Source organism: Terrapene carolina, unplaced genomic scaffold (genome assembly GCF_002925995.2).
Source record: "Terrapene carolina triunguis isolate 2854851 unplaced genomic scaffold, T_m_triunguis-2.0 Scaffold85, whole genome shotgun sequence".
Classification (NCBI taxonomy): Eukaryota; Metazoa; Chordata; order Testudines; family Emydidae; genus Terrapene; species Terrapene triunguis.
The window spans coordinates 62,208,778-62,234,644 of record NW_020664436.1 but is presented as its reverse complement, the minus strand read 5'-3'; the positions used below and the strand labels follow the sequence as shown (position 1 = coordinate 62,234,644).

Here is a 25,867-nt window from a genome sequence, read left to right as displayed (position 1 = left end):
CGCCGCGCAGTGTCAGAACAGGTAGGGACTAGCCTGCCTTAGCCAGGCAACACCACTGACGGGACTTTTAACAGCCCGGTCAGCACTGCTGACCAGAGCTGCCGCAACCCACACTCCCATGTCCCCTCTGCTGGGAGGTTACAAGGGGGCTGGTGGAAGACTCAGCCACAATAGTTTTCTGCCAACTGGGGATATCCACCAGTTTTCTAGCCCTTTTGTACCACAAGAGTGAAAAAAGTGTCCAGCCTGAAGAAGAGAATGTGGCCCTGTGGCTGAATTTTAAGACAACCTTATGATCGTTCATGGGATTTTTTTTACATTTTGCAAATTTTTTTTACATTTATGTCAAATGCAGTTTATCACTGAACTTTATTCCCTTATCATGCCACTCTCTCTGCAGAAGTGTAATATTGACTAAACCATAGTTTTGCTATGCTTTTGACCAAGCATATAAGTGTTAAAGTGTCTGAGTTTGCCTATGTACTTTACTACTTGTTAATTTATTTGAATATTTAATGTTGATACAATTTTATCAAGAAAGTTTGGGGTTGTTATGTAACAACAAAAAGGATAGTCAATTGTATTACCATTAACAACATTTATATTTGGACAAGCTACAATGATATAGATAAACTAATCTCACACATCAGAATCCTAAAATGTCACTCATGGGAGCTAAGAAGGAATTTGCCCAGTCCCTCGTAAGAGTATTCCCATGGAACTAATATGAGGATGAGAAGGCTATGTGAGGAAAGACTACATGTGAGAGAAAGGGTTTGCAGGACTGGGCTCTTAGCCAGCGGCATTAAGGATTTTTCTCTCTCTCTCTCTAAAGCATCACAAACTGAAAGAAGTAGGACAGAAGTCTAGATGGAACAATGATCTAATCTGGTAATCCAGGTTCCTATGTGAATCTAACATGCAAGCTTGACAGTCAAAATAATGTGGAATAAAGTTTGCATCAAGCATTCTGGATACCATTTGGCAGAAACTTTTCAGTCTTCCTGGGTTCTTTGGGATTTGACAGGTTTTGTCAGGACACACTTGTTTGTCAGTCAGAAAGCTGCTGACCTTAAAGGACTCTGGAACTGATGGTTTCTTGAGTTTGTTCTCCTCACCACTGGAAAGCTGATGCCCAATGGCAGAGGCAACCAATACACCATTTACTAAAGAGAGCAAAAAATGCATGAACAGGAAAATCTGAAGTGGAATTTAGTTGGTTTTATTTATAGTTTATATCTATAAATTCCATAAGCAAAAACGTATGATTATGCAACTTAAAGCTCTAATCAATGAGGTACTGGGTTGGCAAAGAAGCAGTGTCCTTTTAACAACACTGGCAAGGCAGAGAAGAAAAAATACAACACTCACTTCAGAATGTTATAGCAAAATGATCTAGTGTGTTTTATTTCAGGTAACAGCCAAGAAATCTAACATTTTGGCCCAATATGGCTTTCTTTTAAAATTAAAAAGTTGCATATACTTACAGTTGAGTCCACCAACTACACAGAATCTGCTGTTTACTTTACACTATGGCAGCATGAAGTTTTCAAGGTGAGTAATAGAAGATGTTTTCAAAAATTTCATTTAGAATATTTTATATGAAAACATACAAATTGTTCATTTATATATATACTACATATAAAACTTTTTATTAGCAAGAGCATCTTTTACTAGATATTTGTTTGTATATAAAGGGAAATAGGATATAGTCAGGGCTTCAGAAGAAATAATGAAGATCTATGTGCTTTTGTATGTGCTGATTAAAACCTTATTTAAATAATAAATCAAAATAGTCCTTTGCTGTTTTTAAAGAGAGTTTCAGATTTAAAATACATTCATAAAACAAAGATATTTTTCTCCCTGAGACTACTAGTGTTAATTACTTTGTGGTAATCTTTGAATTATCAAAAAATATAAATAATAAAGACAGTAGGCCTGATTCTCCAATCTGTTATAGGAGTTGTCTGGCAATGAAGTAACACTGGTATCACACCAGTGTAACGGACTAGAGAATCAGGCTTACTACCTGAAAAAGCCAAGTAGTCCATGGATTCATGTCAAAAGGTAAAAAAGAAATTTCCTTCATATAGACAATTGAATACGGTGGAGCTTTAATAAAATATTTGCATACGATTGTGTGTATAGGGTTACTTTTAAAGCCTATATTCTGCCTGAAGGAGGATGTCCTCAAAATGCAGATCTCCTTTAATGATTCTTAGTTTAGTATCCCAAATGTTCCAAAGATCATTTGCCTTTGTAGATATTCATAAAATAAACAGGTAATTCATGAAGGCAGGTTCTGGTGAAACTCAACATCAAATGTAGCAGTTATTTCTAGAGTGCAGAGTCTAATTAGCAGTAGGTAAGAAGTTAGCAAAAAAGAAAATGCTGAAGTTTTTTTTATGGTCTTGTCAAAGTCACTCAGTTCTGAAGGCCAGAAGCTAAACTATGTCTGATTTATTTCGTATTCACCACTTTAAATGTTAGTAAGAGGACAATTTTTAAAGTGCTACAAAATAAATTTGGGATGGATTAAACATACCTTGCCCTAGTCTGATATATTTTTTTTTATTTATCATTGAAAGATTATTTTGATTTATTATAACCATGCAGTACATTGCTTTGGGAGGAGGGGGAGCCTTCCTGCAACCAAAGAAAACATATTTATAGGAAAAATGGGGAAAGCCTTATGTTTGTTCTACCAAAATTTATTATGTAATAATTACAAAGTTTAAAGACTCTTCCATTTTAAATAAAAATAATTGATATAATTACGCACATTATATAGTATCATGTCAAGTGATTCCAACAAATACCACATGAAATACAGTGCATTTTCAAATCAGAGAGACAAATACTTTCTCATTCACAGTGTTTGACATAGTACAGGAAAGCTTGTTCATATAGGGTTTACTTAAAGACATGCTCTTATAAATAATCCACACCACGCTATGCCACAAAAAAAAATTCTCTCTCAGAATGTGAAGTATCGGGCAAACCATTCCTGGCGTTGTGGATCTGGTGAAGCTTCAGTCTGAGGAGGGCTAAATTCATAAAAAGAAGAAAAAAATTTAACCCAACACCAAAATAAAGAGTGCAAAACGTCTGGAAAAGGCACAGAGAATACAATACGCAACACAAATGATCCAAATATCTTTTCATAAATCAAATATCACATACTGTAGTATATAGTCTAGTTTAATGTCCCTTTGCAATATCTGTGATCATCCACTCCATTGGAGAGCATCAGCAGCACAGACAAATTAAGAAGCCACATCGTAAGGTGGAAAAATATTTGGAGATAATATTAATTAAAATCATAAAGTTAACTTTTTTTGGATAAAAATTTTTTGTTGGGGGGGAACTTTGGAGGGTCCTCTTTTAGCATCCTTTTCCTCTAGTTAAGATAGTTTTCAGAAGTATGATGCAAGCATCACATTCTTAAAGACATGTGCTTAACAAAGACTAGTCAGTAACTAAACAAAAATACATACTATTTTAATATTTTACATAAATCAAACTGAAATATTATTTGTATCATTTCATGCACACAATTTAAAAGACATTATATACTAGGAACAAGGAAATTGGTGCATGGCAAACAAGTCCCCCCCCCCCCCAAAACATGTTAATAATTCTACTGAATTAGCAAGAAAAATGTATGTAATTTTAATGCTAGATCAAAGTTCTTTGGACAATAAAAATTAAGAACAAAATAATCCTACCGTTTTACTGGGGTAATACAAGGCACGAAACAATTTGCAATGGAAACTCCAGCATCACAATCCATGAATTCATGCACATGCATGTTACTGACGTCTGAGAAGACGCATGCATATCACATGCACAGGGAAAAATAAGCAACACAATGTATTTAACAAAAGTATATTTTCTTAAAACAGAATGTTACTACTTATTTATTTTTAATTCTATAATTTCTCACTTCTACTTTTAACACTTGTCAGAATTGTGGCATTACCCATGTAAATCATAAGGGAAGGGAAACAACTGCTTGTCCAACTGACACTTATGCCATTGCTTTGATTTGCAAATAAAATGTGTTGTAGGAATAGGATAGCAAGCAATTCTACAGATAGAGAACACTACTTCTGCAGTGCACTCAGGATCCAGGCACCTAAAGCCTAAAGACCTGAGTCTTCCCTCTTAATTCATTTGTTAAATTAATAGTGTAATTCACTCTACCATCCCTTTCAAAGAACTAATCCTGGAGATTTTAATGCTAATTTTTATTTCTGGAAAGGCAGCATTAAAACACCCAACCATGCATATTTCCTATTTCTGTACTAAGCTAATGTTTATGAAAAAATTTGACAGAAATGAGGAAAAGGACAAAAAAAATCAATGTACCACAGAAAACAATTTTGTCATAAAAAAGTCATCAGACAATAATGAATAAAAAAAATCCCTATGTTTTAAAAACAATTCCCAAAGGACAACTAGTAAATCACACAAACATTTAAAACAATTGTTCATAAAATGTAAACAATTGGAAGCACATGAATCATATTAAGAAATATTAAAAGGTTTTAAAAGTTGAGGGTTCAAGACTTATAAAAAGGTCAAAAAATATTTCACATTTCAACAGGCTCTACAATAAAAAGGAATACTGTAAAGAGGTTACAAACAGAGCGTAAAAATTCCACATTAATATTTGTACTCAAAGTGTTAATAAAGCAAGTGGGATTTTCATCTAAATAGGAATGCAAAATTTCTATGAGTTAAGAAAAAAGGATTGGTGAGGCAGTGCTCACCTCAAAAACGTCTTGGGCTCTTTGGGTGGTATTGGCTGTGGAAGTGGTTTGCTGCTGTTGAACTCAATATCGTGGATGGGTGAATTAGGAATGGGATCCAGGCGGTTAGGATGTCCATTGCCCACTCCGCTAGATTCCAGAGCACTTAGATTGGGGACACTCACAAACCTGTTTGTTGATTTATCATTCTTCTTCTTTTGCTGCATTAAAAACAACAAATGTAAGGAAGGCTCCTTGCACCAGGACAGATGAGGAGATTGGTAGATAAGAAGGTTCCTTTATAGCTTTTTTCTTTATTTTATTTTTTTTGGATGGGAAGCAAGTTTGGGAGGGAAGTGGAATAGTTTCTATAATTGCACCTTTATTGTATTCCTTGAACAATGCTGAATACCATAAATTCTCAAAGGAAAATTAAATATTTAAGCAAATTTACTACGGAATTCAGGCCTAGCTCAGCAGTCAATATGTATATTATTCTGATGGATTGAATGTACAGAGTAAGATATTTTATTGGAAGGCGATGGGGAGGTAGCTAGTTCTCTACAAAATTATACTTCAGTCTGCTATCCTTCATTTCTACTTAAACACATTTCTGGATTAGTGAAATAGTTGTGCTATCAAATGCAATACAGCAAATTCATTGGAGGGAAAGATAAATCTGTTCAATAAGTTTCACTTTGCCATTTAAGTATAGTTTGGTAAACAATTAGTTTTTGTCTTTGACCAGAAACTTAGAAAATCTGCAATTAAGGTACATTATTTTATTAAAGCACTGATGACCCCCAAATCAATGGATGTTATTACATTATTAAAGGATATAACTGATCCTATACTGTATTTCAGTTCCTTGCCAGAAAGAGAAAAAAGCACAACCTTTTATCTCTAAGTAGAATATTTCTAGCCACTAGATGGCACAACTAAATCAACTTTTCAGTTTGAAGTATCTTTCAACTTCAACTGACAGTACTTCAAGTGACTCAAAGAGATAGATGAGAGTTATTGTAATATTGATTTTTTAGTATCAGTAATTTATTACCAGGTAAAATGAATGATTATCTACTATCTGCCATGCCAGTACTAGCTTTATCTTCTACTTGCTGATTCTCTAGAACTTATAAATATATGGAAGGTTCAAATCTCAAAAGTTTTTACAGCGAAATGGCCTAATGAGGCATACCATATTTAATATCTCTTCATTACTTCTGGATCATGTACTTCCTATTTACATAGTAAAAAGGTTTTCATTAAAAATATACTCCACTTGATTTCAAATTGAAACTGAATTCATTTTTTCTCACGAATACTTTGTATAAATAGATATAGAACCCCACCTAAAGCACTTAAAAAAAATCTGGTTACTTGTAAAGTGTACACATTTGATATGGCATCCCTGAAAGACAAATGCACCTGTAACTCTGTCATAAAATTGTAACATACACTCTTCAGAGCAGAACTGCATTTGAAATAAAGGAACGATGAGTTCAGGTATGGAAAAGAGTTGAACTGTAGATGGCCACATTGCCCTATTGATAGTGTCCTGTACTGCCAGATGAGAGACCTAGGTTTGAATTCTGGCCTCTTACCTGGTTGGCAGCTGCAAGTGCTGCTAATGCAGCACATTCAATGTTCAGAGAAAACACTTCCATAGATCAGCCTGAAACAACCACACTGAGCCAATATGTTCCAAAGGGGGTTACTCTCAAAGTTTCTCTCCCCCTCCCACTTGAATAAAGGTCAGTATAAACCATGGTCTTGATAGAAGGAACAGTAAAGTCCCTTTTTAAGTATAAGGGGGAAAGGTCTTCTGTTGAGAAGGATTAAATTAAGACTGTCCCGCTTTGCCTCCTCAGGCAGTCTCTGCTGAAAAAACCAAGAAAACACTATGTGTGATAAAACAGATTAGTGAAAGTATCAGGGATTTGTCTGTAAAGTATTTCAGTAGTGGTACAAAAGAAATTACATTGTATTAAAGCTTTGTGCTTCGTGGGTCATTTTTTTGGCAGCTTTTTCTTATGCATTATCTTTACATTTCCCTGAGTATATTGCCTACATCCAAGTGCTCAGGAAAAGTAAAATAGTTTCCCTTGTAAAATACATATAATAAACTAGGTTTCTGGAATTTTGCAAACAGTGCATTCTAGAGATACAAAGTGACATTTGGAACTTTCATTAAATTCACTCAAAACACTATAGAATCCCAGCTAACGTGACCATAGAGTACTACAGAGATCTACGGCATACATTTAAGAAGCTGTCAATTGTACTGCAGTGGTTCTACCTAATCATGCCTCAATGTTCAAAGCCCAGAGAGCTACTTACAATTCCTGACCTAAGAGTCTCCTTTTCCCTCTAAAACTGTTCTCTAGTAACATGTACTTGAAAAACAAACAAACAAAAATCCAATGCTCTCAGAGCAAGAGAGGCCAAAATATTTTGGCAAGGGGAGACAAAGTCATTACTAATTGAGGTGTTGGTCTTTAACTAACCAAGGACTGCTGTTCTCTCTCACTGACATCACCCATTGAACTGTTTGGCTTTTTGCCCACTGAAGCTCTTACACTACAGTTGATGGAAAATGCTCAGGTTTTTCATCCTTATATGTTGGGCTTTTTTTCTGCCCCCGTTCCTATCAACGTATGTCAATGTCTACAGGTGCAAATGGACAGCACACTCACCTAGTTCACACTAGAACAGCTGCTGTATAGTGGGATACACATGTAAAAATAATTGCTGTCAATGCTGAATAATATGTCATGGCCTCATTAACAGTACTAGCAGCAAAGAGTCCTGTGGCACCTTATTGACTAACAGACGTATAGGAGCATGAGCTTTCGTGGGTGAATACCCGCTTCTTTGGATGCATGTAGTGGAAATTTCCAGAGGCAGGTATAAATATGCAAGCAAGAGTGAGTCAGGCTAGAGATAACGAGGTTAGTTCAATCAGGGAGGATGAGGCCCTCTTCTAGCAGTTGAGGTGACACCTCATCTTTGCTGCTTTTACAGATCCAGACTAACACGGCTACCCCTTTGATAATTAACAGTACTGAATCAAGTCATTTTGTAATAGGAGGTTGATGAAACAAAAACTGCCACAGAAAAATATTGGAGTGGGGGAAGGAGGTTAAATTTTGAGGAGGGGAAATCAAAGAATTTTTTTTCACATCTAATGTAAAGTAGCTTCAAGAAAACTGGGAAAAATATATCTAGTAGTACTGGGAATGTGGGATTTCCATTACATACTAATTTATTTAATTAAAACTTAAAATACAGTCAAAAACTAAATATATAAATACTTTCACAATGTTATCGCCACTATGCTGAATGTAGCACTTCCCAGATCTTGATCATTTGGTTATTATTATGAAGAGAAACACATGAATAAGTAAAAAAAAGATGCATGAGACAGAAGAAAAACAAACAAATGCCACTTGAATCTTCATGTTGTTATTTTGACTGATCACAGTTATATTTTATTAATACAATATTAGCTGTTATTTCCCCCCTTCATTTTAGGTTGTCTCCCTCAGTCTTACCTTCCTTTTTTGTTGATTATTTATTCCATCATCTCTATTCCAGTAAAAGTAGAATTTACAGTATGTTCAGTTTCAATAAGTTTTAATGCTGCTGTTTAGTCTGGCCAAGAGGATACAAGCATCTCCTGAAATATTTTCCCCATAGCTCACCTTCCAACAAATCACTTCTGCAAATTTTACGGCCTGATCTTAATTCTACTCCAGTCAGTAGGCAGCCTTCCCTTGACTGCAATGTACACTGGGTCAGGCCCTTAGTTATGAATTCCCAAGTTGCTTCTGAACCCATGGATATCTTCTGTGCTAGCACTCTACACTGTTGGTACGCCATCAGCATAGCTTAGTATGGTTTTTTTTTTTTTAAATGGATAAGGTCAGAATTATTCCTGATGAGCTAAAGAAAATGGTTTTATAAAGTTTTTATTTAATTTAAACTAGAAAACTAATATAATGTAAGATAATTAAAATCTAAAACATTGCTAAGTAATTATACAAAATCCAAGTTCTAGAAATCTTTTAATTCTTAAGGCAGGTTTATGGATTATGGCTCTGATCTTAAAAGGTATAATTGATAGAAGTATATGTCCAAATATTTGTGAGTGATCAGTCTGAAGATCTGAGGCTGCAGAAGTTTGCGTAAGTGCTTCATAAATCAAAATGACAAAAAACAAACAAACAAAAAAACAAACACCAACAATCCCAAACCAAAACAAACCCCCCCACACCAGCTAACGTTCATAGTTAAACCTCAAAGGTTTAAGACAATTAGTTGAGAAAATCTTCCAAAACTTTTGAAGCTACACTCCCAAGCCTTTATCTTCTGGCAGTGTGTAGGGTGCCTGTAAGCTACATGTCACAGTAAAAAGCTCTGACAGGGACACAGTGGGGAAAGGCTCCAGGAATGGGACACTACACTGCTAAAAATGGCAGTGTAGATGTGGGAGGCACAGATTGGCATGTAGAGAGCCCTTGTAGGGCATTCTACTCACCTAAGCCATGCTTCACCATCTATGTTGCTATTTGCACCTCTGTTAGTTGGGCATGCAGTGTCTGTATTTCTACATGCTCCTTTAAGTGGAGACCTCCCCTTTATCTGGTTTAGGTGTCCACAGTTCTGATATTGTCTCTTTTAGGCCTAGGCTACCATTTTATTTAAATTTCTCACATGTTGAGTTTTCCCCACACAGAGCACTCCAGAGTTTACTGTGAGACCAATTTTAATGCAGCAGTACTGCGGGACCTAGCTCACAAAAGAGCTTTACAGAGCTACTGGGCCTTGCAAAATATGAGGGACCAGGTAACTGACAGAAGGTATATGGGGGAGAGACAGGGAAATGTTCTTATATGATCTGATGTGAACCCTTAAAAAGGTTAGTTAAGGTAAGAGATTGATTTAACTCCATAAATGCAGTGTTTTGGCTTATTACAACAATGTATAACCCACTAACAACCACCCACAGCTGCCTTTCCTCCCTTTTCTCCCCCCAACCCCCATGACTGGAGGGGTGTTAACGAGCCACTTCACCTTGAATGGTCCTCTGAAGTATGGGTTAACTACTTATGCTAAACAATCTTGTATTTAGTATCAGCGGGATAGCCGTGTTAGTCTGGATCTGTAAAAAGCAACAGAGAGTCCTGTGGCACCTTTAAGACTAACAGATGTATTGGAGCATAAGCTTTCGTGGGTGAATACCCACTTGCGTCAGATCTTGTATTTAGTGGCCACACTCTGATGTTTCCCAGACCTGAAGAAAAGCTCTATGTAAACTTGAAAGCTTGTCTCTCTCACCAACAGAAGATAGTCCAATAAAAAATATTACCTCACCCACCTTGTCTCTCTCCGGAACTAACATGACATTTTCAGACCATCGCTGCTCACTTTACTTGTATGTTATAATCCTTCCCCCTATATCTGTTGTCTATCTTGTCTATTTAGATTTCAAGCTTTTCAGGGCAGGGACTATCTTTTGCTATGTTTTCACAGTAGCCAGCACAGTAGAGCACAATCTCAATTTGGGTCCCTAAGTACTACCATAATACAAATAAATAATAATAAATAGAATACAGGCTAGCAATGAACTATATTCAGTGTTTTGAACACATCTGACAAAATATAGAGACTATCATGTCTCTTTCTTTTCTTTTTTTTTTTTACTATGTATTAACACAGATTTCTTTTCCATTTTAGCAATAAAGCCTGTGAAGCCTACCTTCACCAGTGGATTAATAACTCCGACATTAGGGCTTGCATTAAACACTTTGTTGAAGTTTGTCTCTCTGTTGACTAGTTCTAGTTGATAGAATTTTTTGTCATCCTAATAAAGAAGAACAAGAAATACAAACTTCTCTTTATGCATTTTCCATTAGCTAATGGCAAGATATGTATATAATACTGTTTCAAACACATTCAGTTCTAAACCTGTATTTCTATATATTCCAATCAATCCATTATTTTAAATGTATTTATGTATGATCTTATATACAATTAAAGAAACACTAAATAATTTACATTAATGAGTTTCTGTTGTGTACATTTTACACTTGAGAGACAGCATGGTTTAGTGGACTGTGGATAGGCAGGGACCCACAATGCTTAATATTTGTTCTGCCACTATCCTTCTGTGTGGCCTTGGTCAAAGATGTCCCCATCAGTGAAGCTGCAGTAAAAAGGCTGAGGAGTGATCCTTCTCAAGTGCCACTAATTTCAAATGCTTTACATTTTCAAAATGTTATATGAACTTTTAACTAATGCACACAACATCCCTACAGAGTTGCTGAGAGTGGCCCCAATCCTATGATATGCTGAGTGTCTACAACTCCCCAAATAAGGCTACAGCAGCCTGACAGAATATTCTGATGTTCCTAATTCAGCAATGAGTACTTTGAGCTGTGAAGGTTCAGAGTAGTTGTTTGGTTGTAACCAGTTTCCCTTTATTAAGCTGATTTGTCCCCATCCTCACCTGTCTAAAATCCTGTGTAAGGTCCTGTCCGATTTAAATCTTTTATGTATAGTCTATGACCAGAGGAACTTTTTCTTTTTTTTTTTTTTGGTGACAAAAGTAAGGTAAATTGGACAAGCCATTTCTGAGATATGGAAGTTGGGAAAAGTAGATATGGCTTATATTTAGGACTTAATGCTATTTTGTCATGAAATATCTCAGAGGTAGCTTGACATAAAAACTTCAAATTGATTTCTTCAAGTTCTTGAATGTCTATGATTTAAAAAAACCTGCTTTTTAATTTTTTTAAGCTATTCGTTGCTGAATTAGGAGCATCAAACATTCCATCAGGCTGCTGCAGACTTAAGATCCACTAAACCTTGTAAGATTTGTCAAGAGTCTGACAGACTTAGTAAAGTTCAGCAAAGAACTGTCTGGTGTTAAAAATGTAAGCACCACAAGGACAACTTATGTCCTCCTCTTCCTCTAAATTCATTGGTACAATACAAATATTTTCTTGAAGAAAATGGTGATGGTATCCTTAACTCTCCTGAGCTCATGTGGTTTTTAGCACATTACAAGACTGGGAGCCAAAAACTCCCATATTTTATTCTCATCTTAACAATATTGTGCATGTCCAGTATATAGCACTTCAGTGGGCCAGACGATGAACCTCACAATTATGCTGAAGACCAGACCAACCCCATTTACAGCCACACTATTGTGCCAAAAGCAGCTCAGCCAGACAGGAGAATCCCATTATTTAGCTGTCTCACAACATTCCTATAGTATATATATTATCCGTTTTACAGGATTCAGAAAGTTTAACAGACCTGTCCAAGGTCACATAGCAAGCAATTATAAAAGCTGGTTTAGAACCAAAGACTCCTGACTCCCAGTCCAGTCCTTCTCTAGTAAACTACTACAGGAAATTTACTTTGCTTCTGTGGGATGCTTTCTACATAGTCAGGAGTGGGTGGGAGACTGGGAGACTCTCAAGAATACATAAACTGAGATGGAATGGGAAGAATTAAGGGAGTGGATGTTTGGTAGTATTTTTCACTGAAAGAGAAGCAGGTTTAGAAACAAAATGTGAGAAGTTATAATGGAATATTCATGCTCTGATGAAGGATTTGTCTTAGTGATTTAAACATCTGATTTGAAATATTTAATTTTCCTAGAGTCACAGTTTCAAATCTGGGCAGGGTTAGCTTACTCCTCTATCTTCAAGGTCGATAAAACTGAGCTTTGGGCAATTTAGTATGTGGATTTTTCAAAAAGAAACATAACTGAAATTCTCCTCATCCACCACATTATTACTGTGTGCAGAACAGCAGAGGCCACATAGATGTGAAAGGAACAAGTAGAGCATAAGTCTCAATAAACCTGAGTTAGTGAAACTAGTGCTCTACAATAAAAGGTTATTGGGGAAAGGGGAAACACACCTGCCCTTTCCAATATTCTCTGTCTTATTAGCAAAGGTACCCATATCTTTCGCTACATCACCCAGCATGCTCAGACACCTTACATTTTCACATTCCTCCCTCTGCCACCCACATCTCACTTTCCCCAGTCCAATGGATCCAGCCCAAAATGGATGTGGCATTTATATCAGGTTAGCTAGCTGAAAGGTGGCAATCTTAGAACTGGTTTCAGAGTAGCAGCCGTGTTAGTCTGTATCCGCAAAAAGAACAGGAGTACTTGTGGCACCTTAGAGACTAACAAATTTATTAGAGCATAAGCTTTCGTGGGCTACAACCCACTTCTTCGGATGCTAGCCATTGCTTTGAAGCTTTGGTTCTGCTAGTGATGATCTTCCAACCTAAAAACGTACAGTGTGGTGTCATTCAGCTATTCTTTGAAGGAAAAAGACACCACACCAAAGGAAATTCCAAAACATGTTTGTTAAGCCCTGAATAACTTCAGAGAAAGAAACATAATGTAATGTTGTAGTTTTAAGAAACACACATATCTGAAAGCCAGGAAATTCAGTTACACTTATTTCTTCCTACTGAAAATATTGGAAAGTATGGAAATATAGTTATGGTACCCCAAACAACCTTAAGTCTGCCCTCATATCCCTGTTAATCATCCACTCAAAATCATAAGACAGTCTGTTTACATATGACAATTGGAACCACATATTCCCATCACACCGTAACATGTTGAACATACGAATGTATGCACCACCTATTCATTATACTGTATATGGGCTGGTCCACACTGGGGCGGGGGATCGATCTAGGAAACGCAACTTCAGCTACAAGAATAGCATAGCTGAAGTCAACGTTTCCTAGATCAAACTAAGTTTACTTACTGCGGGTCCACGCGGTGCAGGCAAGCTCCCCCGTCGACAGCGCTTCCTCCTCTCGGTGAGCAGGAGTTCCGCAGTCGACGGGGGAGCGCTTCTGGGATCGATTTATCGCGTCCAGAATCGGGCGGGTAGTGTGGACCTACCCTAAGTGTTACCTACTCAACCGGAGACTAGTGTCTAGTTCACCTTCCCTTGACAAACAGCAACACCAACATTTTGCCTCTGGAGAGAAGAATAATGAATGGTCTTATGGTTAAGGCACAGAATTGAGTGTCGGGAGACTTAGGGTATGTCTACACTACGAGGTTAATTCGATTTTACTTAAATCGAATATGTGGAATCGATATTGCAAAGTCGAACGTGTGTGTCCACACTAAGGACACACTAAGGACAGTAATTCGACTTTGTGAGTCCACACTAACGGGCGAGCGTCGATATTGGAAGCGGTGCACTGTGGGCAGCTATCCCACAGTTCCCGCAGTCCCCGCTGCCCATCGGAATTCTGGGTCGAGCCGCCAATGCCTTCTGGGTAAAAAAAATTTGTCGTCATCCGTCCGTCACTAACGCCCTCCCTCCCTCCATGAAAGCGCCGGCGGGAAATCAGTTCGCGCACTTTTCTGGTCAGTGACAGCGCGGACGCCACAGCACTGCGATCATGGATCACGCTGCGACCATCGCTGCACTTGTGGCCGTTCTCAACACCTCGCAGCTTATCATACACCTTTCCCTGAGGCAGATGAAGAGTAATCAGGCGAGGAGGCTACGACACCGCCGTGATGGCCTGAAGTCGGAGAGTAGCACAGAGCTGTCAGAAACCACGAGCCCCAGCGCCCAGGACATCACGGTGGCAATGGGGCATGTGGATATCGTGGAACGGCGATTCTGGGCCCGGGAAACAAGCACGGACTGGTGGGACCGTATAGTGCTTCAGGTCTGGGATGAATCCCAGTGGCTGCGAAACTTTCGCATGCGGAAGGGGACTTTCCTCGAACTTTGTGAATTGCTGTCCCCTGCCCTGAAGCGCCAGAATACCAGGATGAGAGCAGCCCTCACAGTTGAGAAGCGAGTGGCCATAGCCCTCTGGAAGCTTGCAACGCCGGACAGCTACCGGTCAGTCGCGAACCACTTTGGTGTGGGCAAATCTACCGTGGGGGTTGTTGTCATGCAAGTAGCCAAGGCGATCGTGAAGGTACTGCTCCCAAAGGTAGTGACCCTGGGAAACGCGCAGGTCATCATAGATGGCTTTGCCGCGATGGGATTCCCAAACTGCGGTGGGGCTATCGATGGGACTCACATCCCTATCCTGGGACCGGACCACCAGGCCAGCCAGTACATCAATAGAAAGGGCTACTTTTCAATGGTGCTGCAAGCACTGGTGGACCATCGGGGACGGTTTACAAACATCTACGTCGGATGGCCGGGCAAGGTTCATGACGCTCGCGTGTTCAGGAACTCTGGTCTGTTTAGACGGCTGCAGGAAGGTATTTACTTCCCAGACCACAAAATAACTCTTGGGGATGTGGAGATGCCTACAGTCATCCTCGGGGACCCAGCCTACCCGCTAATGCCCTGGCTCATGAAGCCCTATACTGGCGCCCTGGACACAGAAAAAGAACTGTTCAACTACCGTCTCAGCAAGTGCAGAATGGTGGTGGAGTGTGCTTTTGGCCGTCTCAAAGGGAGATGGAGAAGCTTACTCACTCGCTGTGATCTCAGTGAAACCAATATCCCCATCGTTATTGCAGCTTGCTGTGTGCTCCACAATCTGTGTGAGAGCAAGGGGGAGACCTTTATGGCGGGGTGGGAGCTAGAGGCAAATAGCCTGGCTGCTGATTACGTCCAGCCAGACAGCCGGGCCATTAGAAGATCCCAGCGGGACGCCCTGTGCATCCGGGAGGCTTTGAAAGCTAGGTTCCTGAGTGAGCAGGGCAACCAGTGACTTTTCAGTTTGTGGACAGAAAAGCTGAATCTGCCCCCGTTTCTTTACCCAGTTCATTTTGACTATCCTCTCCAGTTACATACCCCCTTCACCCCCTTCCCCTTCCCAAAAAATAAAATCATTTCGATTTTGTTAATGAACACCGTTGTCTGTATTGCTGTTTTCGCGGGAATATTTTAAACCGGGGACGCAGACTGTGGCGGGGGGCGGGTTCAGTGTTCGGATGCAAATGATGCCTCAAAACTCCCGGAATGACAGGCTCCGCACTGGTGGACTGGTTATTTCAATGGAGCCTGCCAGCACTCCTGGGGGGGACTGTGTGTATGTGTCGGCTATGTGACTTTCTGGCAGGGGGGGTAGGGTTACATATCCCCTGCTGCGTGGATCTGTGAGCCAGGATAAGGACCGCTGCATAAGATCTGTAACTGCCCTCCCCCGCCACAAAGTCACAGAGCAACCCCTCCCCCCCCAGAACATGAAAAACACCTCCCAGACTGACCAGGGTAACCAGTGACTGCACTGTGTATGTGTCCTGATGCTGGACCTGACACCGCCTCTGTACCCTGCTAAAGGTCACTGTCCTGTCCAATTACCAAGCCCCTTCCCCCCCTCCAGACAGACTCTCCCTCAAAAGAACCTGACTGAAACAGTAATGGAGAGAAACAAACATTTTATTGCGAACCAGACATGAAACGTGGGGTATGAAACTTGGACGGGGGCTTGTGTGAGGTGGGTAGGAAAGGGCTTATGAAATTTTGGGGAATGTCAGCCTTCTAGTGCTAGAGCAGTCTGCAGGGGTTGACTGAAAGTTTTAACGGCCCTTGCCGCCCCTCCTTCTTTGGACTTTGGGTGAGGGGGGTGTGGGACTTGGTGGCGGGTGAGGGCGGTTACAGATAGACTGCAGCGGGGCTCTGTCCTCCTGCCTCCGGTCTTGCAGAACATCCACAAGGCGCCGGAGCGTGTCCGTTTGCTCCCTCATTAGTCCAAGCAGCTTTTCAGTAGCCTGTTGGTCCTCCTGACGCCACCTCTCCTCCCGTTCCATGACTGCTCGGTGCATTTGTGACAAGTTCTCCCTCCACTGTGTCTGCTGGGCTGCCTGGGCTCGGGAGCAGTCCATTAGTTCTGAGAACATGTCTTCACGCGTCTTCTTCTTCCTCCGCCTAATCTGCGCTAGCCTCTGGGAGTGTGCTGACAGGCTGGGTTGGGAGACAGTCGCAGATGTGTCTGTGTGAATTGTAAAAAGGGAGTGAATTCCTGAGACAGATAAATGAAATTGTATACAAAGAACCTAGTCTTTCTCTGTGAACAAGACCATGCACTGAACCTCTCACATGCGCACTCAGGACAAGGTCGAATTTTCGGCCGTCGCCTTCAGTGCCTGTGGACTTGCGGAGGTCTTGGAGTGTTCAGAGAACTGTGGCTGGAGACCTGAACTTCTGGAGCGGGCAATAATGGTAAGCCGCAGACTTGTGGCTGCTTAAAACTCCAGCAGTAGCACTGGCCTCCTTTCACATTGAAAGCAATGCCAGTCTCTGCTGCCAGCAATCAGGACAGCATGAACTCTGCCCCTGTCCCACCCCCTCGCGGCTGTCCCAGGGAAAGATCCCTGTATGCTGCCCCTCTCCCTCCACCGCGTGGCTGTCAAGCAGTCCCAATACTAACATTCCCCTCCCTAATTCAAAGCAGGGCGTCATGAGCGACATCACCCTCCTGAGGATCCCGGACACCCAGAGAGAACGCATGCTGCGGGAAAGCATGCAGAAACCGGGGCCGTATGCCGCCATGCTATGTCGTGCGATGATCCCGGAGTACTTGATTGTGGCGTGGAGGGGACATGTCTGCTACCACGGAGGGCCCACTAAGATCGCCCTACCCCGGAACCTGATCAACAGGCTTGAGCTCTACCTCCACGAGACCTACGAGGAGTTCTCCTACGAGGATTTCTCGTCGATCCCCGGCCACATTGACCGGATTTTCGCGTAGGTGCACTGGGACTTTGGAGTGGAGCGTCTTGGGCCTGGGAATCATGTAGTAACGGACATTGTGAAAATTTTTTAAAACACTTGGGACTAAATTGAGAAGAGCCTAAGACAGAGAAATCATGAAAACCCATTTGTTACCTTTGTAAATATTCCTGTTTTGTACCTGATTATTTTTTTACTAGTTTACAGAACTTTTATAAATGTACATTGTTAATAGTATAAATATTACCGTTCTGTTTTAAATAAATGTTTACATGTTTACAGCACTTACTGCTTGATCCTTCCCCTGATTCTGTGTCCGGGGTAGGGGATGGGGACGGTTGGTACGGGATCTCGGTAAGGGTGATGAAGAGCTCCTGGCTGTCGGGGAAATCTGCGGTGCCAGCGCTGTCGACTGCCTCGTCCTCCTCATCTCCTTCTTCATCTTCCCCGTCCGCTGTCATGTCCGACGAGGAACCGGCCGCGGACATGATCCCATCCTCGGAGTCCACGGTCAGGGGTGGGGTAGTGGTGGCGGCCGCTCCCAGGATGGAATGCAGTGCCTCGTAGAAACGGGATGTGTGGGGCTGGGATCCGGATCGTCCGTTAGCCTCTTTGGTTTTTTGGTAGCCTTGTCTCAGCTCCTTGATTTTCACGCGGCACTGCGTTGCATCCCGGCTGTAGCCTCTCTCTGCCATGGCTTTGGAGATCTTCTCGTAGATCTTAGCATTCCTTCTTTTGGAGCGCAGCTCTGAAAGCACGGACTCATCGCCCCACACTGCGATGAGATCCAAGACTTCCCGATCAGTCCATGCTGGGGCCCTCTTTCTATTAGATTGCACGGCCATCTCTGCTGGAGAGCTCTGCATAGTTGCCACTGCTGCTGAGCTCCCCTCGATGTCCAAAGAGGAACTGAGATTCAAACTGCCCAGACAGGAAAATGAAAATGAATTCAAATTTTCCCGGGGGTGTGGCTGGTCAGAGCATCCGAGCTCTGACTGCTGTCCAGAGCGTCAACAGAGTGGTGCACTGTGGGATAGCTCCCGGAGCTATTACCGTCGATTTCCATCCACACCTAGCCTAATTCGATATGGCCATGTCGAATTTAGTGCTACTCCTCTCGTTGGGGAGGATTACAGAAATCGATTTAAAGAGAGCTTTATGTCGAACTAAATGGCTTCCTGGTGTGGACGGGTGCAGGGTTAATTCGATATAACGGCGCTAAAGTCGACATAAAAGCCTAGTGTAGACCAGGCCTTAGATTTTAAGCTTGTCTCAATTGCTGTGTCTCAAATTCTTTAGCTGTACAATGGAGATAATAGTACTTACCTGCTTTACAGAGGTGTTGTAAAGCTAATTTACTTGTTGTTTATAAAGCATGTATACTGAGATCCTCAGATGGAAGGCACTATACAAGTGAAAAATATTATTGTTACACTTCATATATACCCCAAGACCTATAATATTTAACTCCCTTCCCCTCTTCCTAATAGAAAACTCTCACATGATTTTAATATTTCATTTTCCTCAGTGGTTGAGCTTCCTGAGCCTGCAGATTTTTTAATCCTAGTATTACTTACAGTTAGCATTTGCATACTCTTTTGCAAAAGCCAAGGTCAATATGGTTTGAGATGTCCACAGATGCAGGCAAAACACCAGTGTATACAGGGTTTAAGATACACTCAGTTACCAGACTTCCTGTCCATTTTTCAACATACCATCGTAGCTATATTCCCATGGCTACTTACATTGAGGGCACCTGCAGGATGGTACAGATACAAAGGTGGAAGTAAAGTTATTTGGGATTCCTTAATTCTGTATTCCCATATTTTCCAATGCATATATGTTTTATTCTACTTAAGTAACCTTAAGTTTGAATTTTCTGGCTTTCAGGCACTTACGCTTTAAGAGAATATTGTAATTTTAATAGAATATTGTAATTTTGAATTTTTTTTTTGTAACTTACATTTTTATATATATTTACAATATTAAGCTTGGTCCTACAAACATTTAGGCATGTGCTTAACTTTACTACTGTATTTCCAGTTAAGTCAATGGGACTACTGCAATAAAGTTAAGCATATGCATAAGTGTAAGCAGAACTGAGGCCTTAAATCCATTTTAATCAAGGTTTTTCAAGAAATTAGACTAATATTTATATCTGTTAATATATTAATACCAGAAAGAGCACACAAAGTCTTACAATCAGTTTCTTTATGAGTTGGTCCCTCTCTGCAATCAGGTCTTTCAACTCTGCGATAAGCTGTAAATCTTCTGGTCTTGATTCCCTGTTTTGGTATTTCTCTTCCATTTCTTCTAAACTTCATAGGAGAGAAAGACACCACCTTTAACTTAATGTAGTCCAGAATTAAATTCCAAATTAATATAATCATACTGTAGATAAGTACAATAAGTAATTCAATGGGTTATAAAAAATAAACAGTAAGACAATAATTTGCTTTACCCCTTATACATTAACATTTTAATTTTAATATCAACCAAAATTACTGGTTAAAGAGGTTTTAGTTAATCTGAACTTCAACATGAACTACCATCTTTGCTATAACAAACAACATTTTGGGCAAGATTTTGAAAATTCATCATACTTTTTGTGCATGCAAACATTGGGCACTAAATAAAAGGCCTGGTATAGGTTAGACTGAAAATCAGGCCCTCTGAGCAAACAAAAAATATATGCAGTGGAATCACAGGATGTTGTAGATAAGAGTGGTTCTTATGTGCTGTACAGAGACTAAACTTTAGTATCTAATATTATCTTAACTTGAATTTTGTGAAGCTGGCAATATGCAGCTCAGCTAGATTTATTCTGAGGAATGAGAAAAAATAATAAAAATATAGTGTTTCATTTAATAGATCACTAGACTGTACAGAGGTGTACGGAAGTGGTACTGAAGAAAGAGAGAAAAGAGAGACAAGGCTGGCACCATCTTCCTCAGCTCATGTGGAGGACAGTGGGGCAAAGATATCCAAGAATGGTGAAGACTAATTTGTAACTAATTCCTCGCCGCAAAACCAACTTAGCACCATGAGAGATGGAAATAAAGGAACTAGCTGTAAGAGACAAACAATAAACATCTGGATATTAGCATTTAAAGAGGAAAGTAACAGTTGATTAAGTTGAGAAAAATATGAGGAAACTTGAATCATATAGTGGGAAAGCATTAAAGGAGAGAACTGAAATAAGCACGCCAATTTAGAGAACAGTTGTAGGAGAATTAGCACAAGAATTCTTGAATTTTTAGGAAGATATGAAGAAAAAACTTTTGAAAGAGTTTTCAGAAGATAGCCTCAAAGTACTATTTGTCACTACGACATTATGCTGAAATTCCTAACAGACATCAAATTCATGATGCTAAATATTGCCCACTAGAAAGTTACTTGCAATATGTATCTGCCAAATCCAACTTTCATGTAGGTTACTGCCTTGAGTTTCAGCACAAATACAGAGAATTTAACAAGTTTAGCAAAAAAAAAAAAAAAAAAAAAAAAAAAAAAAAGGGAAAAATTACAATTTAAGGTATTTAGTCAGTCCAAATTTAATTCCACATGGCTTCCTAAGCCACAGATCCTCTCTCATTTCAACAGTATTTTCCCTTCAGAAGCAGGTACGTAATTTTGACTTTGGCCTTACGTGACTGCCTACGTCTCAGGTTCATGAGAATGACATCAGTTGATGAACTGAGCATATTCTATGCCTCTTTCTATGTCTTAGCATGAGACTGTTTATCCCTCACTAAATGATTTGAGGAAAAAGTTTAAATAAGTCACCTTGTTCAAACAAGTAATCTCCCCAGGTGATAGCTTCCTTATGGTTTACCCTTTGGTGATGATGCGGGCATAGAGATCTCTTCCAATTGGTGAAGCTTCTCCAACAATGAAGGAAGTGAAGGCCTTATGACTAAATCAAGCAGATGACTGGAGATATAGCAACTAACATGGAATGAATGCATGACCTTGGGGTGAGGAAATGGGATTGAGGACACCAGAACAGGGATTTACAACTCTCCATAATACACTGGGGTTCTCCCACCCCACCAAGCAGTTTATTGGCCTTTGGTCTGCCACCATGCATAGCTATGTGGGAGCTGCATAGTGCAAAAGGCCATGCATATTTTGGTCTGCAGAAAGCTAGTACTTTCTGAAACACTTCTTTCTGAGACGTAATCAGAAATCCATTGCCTTCAAATTCAGATAATAAAATTCTCACAAGATGAGACAGCCAAGACTACAGTGAGCATTTGAAAAACTAGTGCCTGCAAACCAAGCTTTATTTATGCCCCCCAAATAATCCTCATATAGTTTAGTGATCTTATAAAACATTTTAACAAAATACTGAAAATTTGGACAACACAATTGCATCTTCAGATGCAGAAAAAGCTTTTGATTCAGCAGAATGGAAATACACTCAGTGGGTTTAATTTTGTGTATACATTTTCTGCTAGGATAAGCTATTGTAGACAAATCCCCAAAGTATAATACACACTTATGCACAGCTGCCACCCTATTTTCAGACATCTCAGGAAGCCATTTTCTATGTATATCAAAGAAGTACATGTAATTCAAACAATCCAATCAGAGAAGCTAATTAATACTACCCCTCAAAGTTACATGAGCCAGATTCTCCAGTTCACTAAGTCTGTTATGCACTGCACTAAGTGGGGCAAAGTGGACTTAAAGCAGCTGGAGATAGCTAGTAGAGAAATCCTTGTGTAGGAGGCTTCCCCTTTGGCATAGATATCTCCTTCGCCAGCTGCCCCCACAATGTCAGGGGAGAGAAGTGACATCCTGGGAGTGGGGTTCTGGCACAGAGCACTCCACCTGACGCTCCACTGGCCTAGGGGCCTTATACCAGTGGTGTAAATCAGAACAGCTCCCTCACAGGTCTTCAACTTGAGCATGGGCCAAACAGCTCAGGATTAGGGAGCCATAACTGGCTCCCCAATGGTTCCCACCTCGGTGCATCTAAGAAGAGCTCAGCTGTATCAAAAAATCTTGCCCGATATTTCTATTTTAATGGCAAATATGAAATAGATATACATTATTTTTGTACAGAATTATTATTGTATTTTCAGCATCTCAAACATACAAGGGCAGGTTCATTAAAGCTAGTGCAGGGAGGTGAAAATTACATGTTTATTTGCCAGCATGGACCTCTGTGGTTCACAGGAGACTGCACCTCAGAGAAGTGGGTGGCTTTTTTACTGCTGCCCTCTTGGGGGGAAACCTGTTATATAGGACCAATTTTAAAATCTCCCCAAGGCCTCCACATAAGTCTTGCTGGAGGAAGCTGCTGAGAGTAAAGGCATGAATTGGCATGTCCCCTGGTTACTCTCACCACAACTTATTACTGGCTAGTGTTGCCCACTTTTGGGACCGTGCTAGCTCACTTCAGTGCTCCCAGAATAAGATAAGTTGTGGCAACTTTTTGTCTCCAGAACCTCCTCCCAATAGACTTTTTGCCTCGAAATCTGCCTACCAGAGTCTAAGCTAGCAACAGCTGGGACCCTGGGGTAAGATTATCTCTGGAAATTTGGATGGAAAGGCCCATGGGCCTACTTTTTCCATCTTGATCAGAAAACAGCAATTTAAGGACTATGTCATGTATTTAAGGCTTGTCTCTGTGTTCAGAGTGGAGCAGAGCTGCATTGCCCCAGGAGGTTGCATAATCCTACCTTAGTGTACACTTGGGCCATGCACCTAAAAGGATGGTCCCTCCCACTTCCCTTTGGTTTGCTCAGCCCACATGGCCCCACATCTTTTCCACCCTCTTTGGAAGGGGCATGCCCTGTTCTCACGTGAGCACAGGGACTGCAATCATGGCAGATCCTTATGAGGGCTGGGTAAGCGAGGCAGGATTTGAAAACTGTATACTCTGGAGTCAAACTCTGCCCTTAGCAGATCCGTGGGCTGTTTCCATCCTGAGTAAGGCGGAGGGGTACAGGTAAAGAGGCAACTCTATCCCTGAGGCTAAGGTAGTGGGTGGAGAGCCCAGCTAAATGGTGACTTGGTGCTCATTGTGCATTATTAACAGTTGTTTTCCTACAGGTCTTCGTGCCCTCTTTAGGTACACCATGATTTGGCACTAACCCCAATGGCTTGTGTCATGGATCCCTTGAAGTTGTGATTTGCCTCCACAGCCCCATGCCTGGCTCTGATGGGAGGGCAGGGATAGGGGTGCTGACAGTCAAAGGGGGCTCTGATCCCAGATTCAGGGGCTATCTGCTGTTCAGCAGGGACATGGGGGTGTCCAGTATTCAGACATGGTGGCGAGATGGGGGGCATTTGGTGCTCAGATAGGGGGAGAACAGCACTTCCATGGGTGGGGAGGGAGATGCAGAGAAGGGGTGGGAGTAACAACACGGATAGAGGCACAACAGTCCTGGTCCCTGCCCATTCCCAAACCACAACACAATTTCATTTTTTTCAGACTGCATAGGCTTAATTCAGTTCTTTATAGGACTTTCCGTCTTTATCCTAAATTAGTCATGTTGTCTTCCTTCATACATCTTCTAAAATATGGATATCCTTTGGTGACCAAAACTGCACATACCATTCATAATATATCCTTGTTATAGCTTTATATAGTTGAATCACATCCTTTGCTTTACAATTTATTCCCATTTATATAATCTAATAATCTTTTTCCTTTCATTGTGGCTACCAGAAATGGTGCCCCAACTTTCAAATTATTACAGTTCCTAAGTCCTTTTCCTCACTAGATCACTCTAGCTCTGGACCATTTGATGTAACTTATTCTCCTATATTTTCTTCTGAAGTACACAATGCATGAGCTTAAATTTTGGAACATTAAATTCCACTTGCAACAGCCTGCACATTAATCCATTTCTCAAATATATTTAAATCTTCCTTCCATTCTGTGTTCTCAAATATATCTCCAGTTCTTCATGTTTCGGTACCAACAGGAATTTAGTTATCAGTGGAGAGCAGCCTGAAACAAAATCTGGATCCAAATACCCTTTAACTTTGGGGGAGGATGGTTTGTAATCTTGACCAGAATTCTGCACCTACGGTCATCTCTAGAGATCATGCTTTTTCTACTGCCTTACAGCAGTAAGTAATGTATAAAGATATTGAGCAGAAATAGTCTCGGGGATGCCCCACTTGTTTCCATTCACTATAGCTCTGCATTAATGCTGTGCTAAACCTGCAGGATTCAGTTTGTAAATAGAACCCAGGCATCTGGATTTACAGGAGCCCTTGAGCTTTAACTCAAACCTCCATTTGGGTGCCATCCACAGCGGTCCCCTCACAGTCCAGTCCCCTGATACTGCTCTTCCACAAAGGTCTGTGTTTGTACCTCTGCTGCTCCTACCCCTCAACAATTATTAGATCCTTGGAACTTCAGCTCATACTTATGGAAATTGGGTGAATGTGGGCTGAGGTTATTTGTTCAGTTCGCAAACCTTCCCTGAACACAAGAGTGGCCATACTGGGTCAGACCAGTGGTCCATCTAGCTCGGTATCCTGTCTCCTGACAGTAGCCACTGCCAGATGCTTCAGGGGGAATGACGAGAACAGGGCAATCTCAAGTGATCCATCCCATTGTCCAGTCCCAGTTTCTAGCAGTTGGAAATTTAGGGACACCTAGAGCAATAGGGTTGCATCCCTGATTATCTTGGCTATTAGCCTTTGATGGACCAATCCTCTATGAACTTATCTAATTCTTTCTTGAACCCAGTTATACTTTTGACCTTCACAACATCCCCTGGCACTGAGTTTCATGGGCAGACTGTGCGTTGTGTGAAGAAGCACTTCCTTTTAAACCTGCTGCCTATTAATCTCATCTGGTGACCCCTAGTTCTTGTGTTATGGTAAATAACACTTCCCTATTCACTTTCTACACACCATGATTTTATAGACCTCTATCATATTCCTCCCTAGTAGTCTTTTTTTCTAAGATGAACAAACCCACTCTTCTTAATCTCTCATTGTATGGAATCTGTTCCATACCCCTGATAATTTTTATTGCCTTCTCTGTACCTTTTCCAATTCTAATATAACTTTTTTCAGATGGGGCAACCAGGACTGCACGTAGTATTCAAGGTGGGGATTTATATATGGATTTATATATTGGCATTACGATATTTTCTGCTTTATTATCTATCCCTTTCCTAATTATTTCTAACATTCTTTTAGCTTTTTTGACTGCCGTTGTACATTGAGCAGATCAAAGAACTATCCACAATGACTTCAAAATCTCTTTCCTGAGTAGTAACAGCTAATTTAGACCCCATCATTTGGTATAAATAAATTGGGATTATTTTTTCCAGTGTACATTACTTTCATCTACCGTTTTGTTGCCCAGTCACCCAGTTGAGTGAGATCCCTTTGTAACTCTTCAGAGTCTGCTTTGCACTTAACTGTCTT

At 40.6% G+C, this 25,867-nt stretch overlaps 1 protein-coding gene across 1 annotated transcript in view; it reads right to left on the bottom strand.

The window, feature by feature from the left end:
- Positions 1-2,689: 2,689 nt before the first annotated feature.
- FAM184A (family with sequence similarity 184 member A) overlaps positions 2,690-25,867 on the bottom strand; it is a 168,337-nt gene continuing 145,159 nt past the window's right edge. Inside the window, exons 15-18 of the mRNA XM_024205389.2 lie at positions 19,662-19,779; positions 10,516-10,620; positions 4,776-4,975; positions 2,690-3,047 (exon numbers count right to left, since the gene is read on the bottom strand). Coding sequence (XP_024061157.2) covers positions 2,978-3,047; positions 4,776-4,975; positions 10,516-10,620; positions 19,662-19,779 — 493 coding nt within the window. The 3' untranslated portion in view covers positions 2,690-2,977. The remainder of the gene's footprint in view (positions 3,048-4,775; positions 4,976-10,515; positions 10,621-19,661; positions 19,780-25,867) is intronic.